The sequence below is a fragment of the Empidonax traillii genome, unplaced genomic scaffold, assembly GCF_003031625.1.
Source record: "Empidonax traillii isolate 1590-97213 ecotype Southwest subspecies unplaced genomic scaffold, ASM303162v1 scaffold2676:size19563, whole genome shotgun sequence".
Classification (NCBI taxonomy): domain Eukaryota; kingdom Metazoa; phylum Chordata; class Aves; order Passeriformes; family Tyrannidae; genus Empidonax; species Empidonax traillii.
In genome coordinates this window covers 7,638-11,149 of record NW_020957869.1, presented here as the reverse complement: position 1 = coordinate 11,149, position 3,512 = coordinate 7,638, and the positions used below count along the sequence as shown (strand labels likewise).

The window sequence follows — 3,512 nt, the reverse complement described above, 5'->3', positions numbered from 1 at the left end:
TTTGGTTTTGTTTTGTTTTTTTTTTTACAAAATCTCCTCCCTGTGCTGGACAAAGAAAAAGAATCTCCTCCTGCTGCAGCAGGACCCGGCCCTGCCCCCTTCCCCTCCCCAAAATCCCAGCGGGGCCCCGTCCTGGTGGGATAACCCTTGGGGTCACCAGTGTGGGGGGAAGGGGGAAACACAGGGAATGCTCCCCGTGGCTGTGGGAGAGGTGGAAACAAAGGAAAAGGGGATGGACACCCAAATTTTGGGGTCCCTGTGAGATCCCTGGGCAGAGCCCGGGGCTGGATTTGGGGGATTTGGGAGGATTTGGGGCATCCCTGGGGGGATTTGGGGCATCCCTGGAGTTCCTGAGCACCCCATGAAGGGTTTTTTTTTGGGGGGAGCTCAGCTGGAGGGGTGACTGGGCTGGGATTTTGGGGTTGGGGTCTCCATCCCTTTGGGGCTCCTCGGAGCTCCCCACGGAGAGGAGTCGGATCCCGGAATTCCCGAAGGGGGGAAGAGAGGAAGGAGGAGCTCAGGTTCACACACATCCAGGTCCATAGTGCAAAATTGGGGTCCACAGGTTTGGAGGGGGGAAAAAAGGGAGCCACGAGGGTGACCCTTGGGCAGGGGATGGTCCCCCCCAAAAAACATCCCACCCAGCACTGCCACACTCCGGAGGGGAAGGGGAGCCGGGAAATCCTCGGAGGGGGCACAGGGAGGGCCCATCCCTGCTCGTGCCAGGGCTTGGAGAGGAGCTCCTGGAGCAGAACCACAACCAGTCCATCCCCACAGCCAGGCCCTTCCTTCCCCTGGGGGACATCCCAGGACAAGGATCAGGGAGATGCCGGGATCCGCCTCCACCCGCTCAGCCGGAGGGGTTGGGGTCCCCCCCCCGCGCCCCCAGAGGGGTTTTGGGGCCCGGGTTTGGGGTCTCTGCGGGCACAGTCCGGGTTTGGGAGGGGGCTGGTGCCCCTCCCTCGGTCCCTTCCCGGAGTCCAGGCCCTTCCTCGGCTTCGGGGAGTGAGGATGAGGAGAAGGCAGGAGGGAAGGGCAGGTCCTGGGGCAGGGGACGGTCCCCACTGTCACTGGGCCATGGGCTCCTCCTCCTCCATCGGCTCCTCGGGCGCCCTGAGAGGGAGAAACAAGTGAGGATTCCAGTGGGGATTCCTGTGGGGATTCCTGTGGGGATTCCTGTGGGGATTCCTGTGAGGAATCCTGGTGGGACACGGGACAGCCCCCCCCCTCCACCCCCAGGGCCTCCTGCAGGAATCCCAGAGCATCCCAAATTCCTGCCCTGCTGGGAACAGGGGATGAGGGGCACCCAGACCATCCAGGATGGACCAGGATCCATCAGCTGACATCCCCATGGGACACAGGGAATGAGGGACACCCAGATCCCTGGGATGAACTGGGATCCACCACCTGACATCCCCATGGGACACAGGGAATGAGGAGCATCCAGGATCCCTCAGGGAATGAGGGATACCCAGACCCCTGGGATGGACCAGGATCCACCAGCTGGCACCCCCATGGACCCCAAAGATCCACCAGGAAATGGGGGTCACCCAGACCCCCTGGGATGAACCGGGATCCCTCAGGGAATGAGGGACACCCAGACCCCTGGGATGGGCCGGGATCCACCAGCTGGCACCCCCATGGACCCCAAAGATCCACCAGGGAATGAGGGACACCCAGACCCCCTGGGATGGGCCGGGATCCCCCAGCTGGCACTCCCAGGGGCCGAGGGGGCTCCGGGGGTCTCATCTCACCTCTTCTCCACCATGACGGCCACGGAGAGCGAGGCCAGCGCCGTCACCGTCTCCACCTCATCGGCCTCGTGGTCCCGCTGGGCCTCCAGGAAGGAGCAGCCGAGCTTGGAGGCGAAACGGTGCAGGGCCACCCAGTACCTGCCTGCGGGGCACGGGGGGCACAGGGTGGGCTGGGATAGGGGGGTGGCACAACAGGGATACCCCAGGACAGGGGTGTGCTGGGATGGGGATGACTAGGGATAGGGATATCCCAGGACAGGGGTGTCCCAGGACAGGGATATCCCAGGATAGGGATGTCCCAGGATAGGGGTGTGCTGGGATGGGGATGACTCAGGATAGGGATATGCCAGGACAGGGACATCTCAGGATAGGGATATCCCAGGACAGGGATATCCCAGGACAGGGGTGTCCCAGGACAGGAATGTCCCAGCACAGGGATATCCCAGGATAGGGGTGTCCCAGGACAGGAATGTCCCAGCACAGGGATATCCCAGGATAGGGGTGTCCCAGGACAGGGATGTCCCAGCACAGGGATATTTCAGAACAGGAATATCCCAGAACAGGGATATCCCAGGATAGGGATGTCCCAGGACAGGGATATTCCAGGATAGGGGTGTCCCAGCACAGGGATGTCCCAGGACAGGGATGTCCCTCCCAACCCAACCATCCCATTATTCCATGAAGTGACTCCTTTGGGGCTCAGGAGGGCAGGAAAGGCCCCTCCCCACCATTCCCCAACATTCCCAGCGTTCCCCTCCCCACCATTCCCCAACATTCCCAGCGTTCCCCTCCCCACCATTCCCCAACATTCCCAGCGTTCCCCAGGCCTGGACACTCACTCTGGACCTGGATCACGGTTTCCAGGGAGCGCACGGCGTTGGGGTTGGGCTTCTGCCTCAGGCTCTCCTCGGGAAGGGGATCCAGCTGGGAAGGAGGAGGTTTTATATCCTCCACGCCTTTTATATCTTTCATATCTTCTATATATTTTATACCTTTCATATCTTTCATTTTTTTTATATATATTATACATTTTATATATTTTATACATTTTATATATTTATATATTTTATATATTTTATACATTTTATATATTTTATACATTTTATATATCTTATATTTTTTATATTTTTTATATATTTTATACATATATCTTTCACATATTTTGTATCTTTTATATATTGTATACATTTCACATCTCACCTTTCACATCTATCCTACTTTTACCTATTTTACCCATTTTATACCCCTCACATTTTTATCTCTTCTCTACATTTTATCCATTTCTCACCTCTCGTATTTTTTATACACCTTGCATATTTATTTTAAACACATTTTACACCTTTCACACCTCACCTCTCACATCCCTCAGGCCTTTTATATATTTTACACATTTCCTACGTCTCACGCCTTATCTTCCAGATGACGAAGTTGACATAAAATCAAGGATTTGGGGGTCCCTGGGGTGTCCCCCCCCCCTCCTCACCTCGTTGCCCAGCAGGGCGGACACGCAGGCCTCGGAGGCGTCGCAGATGGCAGTGAGGTCGTGCCCCCCCTCCAGGGCCAGGACCACGGCCCCCCCCGCCAGGCTCATCAGCTGCTTCGTCATGTAGCCAAAACCTGGGGGGTGGGATGGGGGGGGGACACCTGTGAGACCCCCCCCCTGCCCAAAACTGAGACCCTCTCGGGGCACCCCCCCCGAGGGTCCCCGAGTTCCCAAAATAGCCCTCACACAAGCACGGGAAACCCCCCCCCTGCCCC

At 57.5% G+C, this 3,512-nt stretch overlaps 1 protein-coding gene across 1 annotated transcript in view; it reads right to left on the bottom strand.

Annotated features, from left to right (window-relative positions):
• Positions 1–1,022: 1,022 nt before the first annotated feature.
• The window catches only part of LOC114072140 (histone deacetylase 7-like), a gene marked incomplete at its 5' end in the record, with an annotated part of 9,381 nt that continues 6,891 nt past the window's right edge, over positions 1,023–3,512 (bottom strand). Inside the window, 4 exons of the mRNA XM_027910061.1 lie at positions 1,023–1,113; positions 1,755–1,896; positions 2,594–2,678; positions 3,238–3,371. Of these exons, the coding sequence (XP_027765862.1) occupies positions 1,068–1,113; positions 1,755–1,896; positions 2,594–2,678; positions 3,238–3,371 (407 nt within the window). The remainder of the gene's footprint in view (positions 1,114–1,754; positions 1,897–2,593; positions 2,679–3,237; positions 3,372–3,512) is intronic.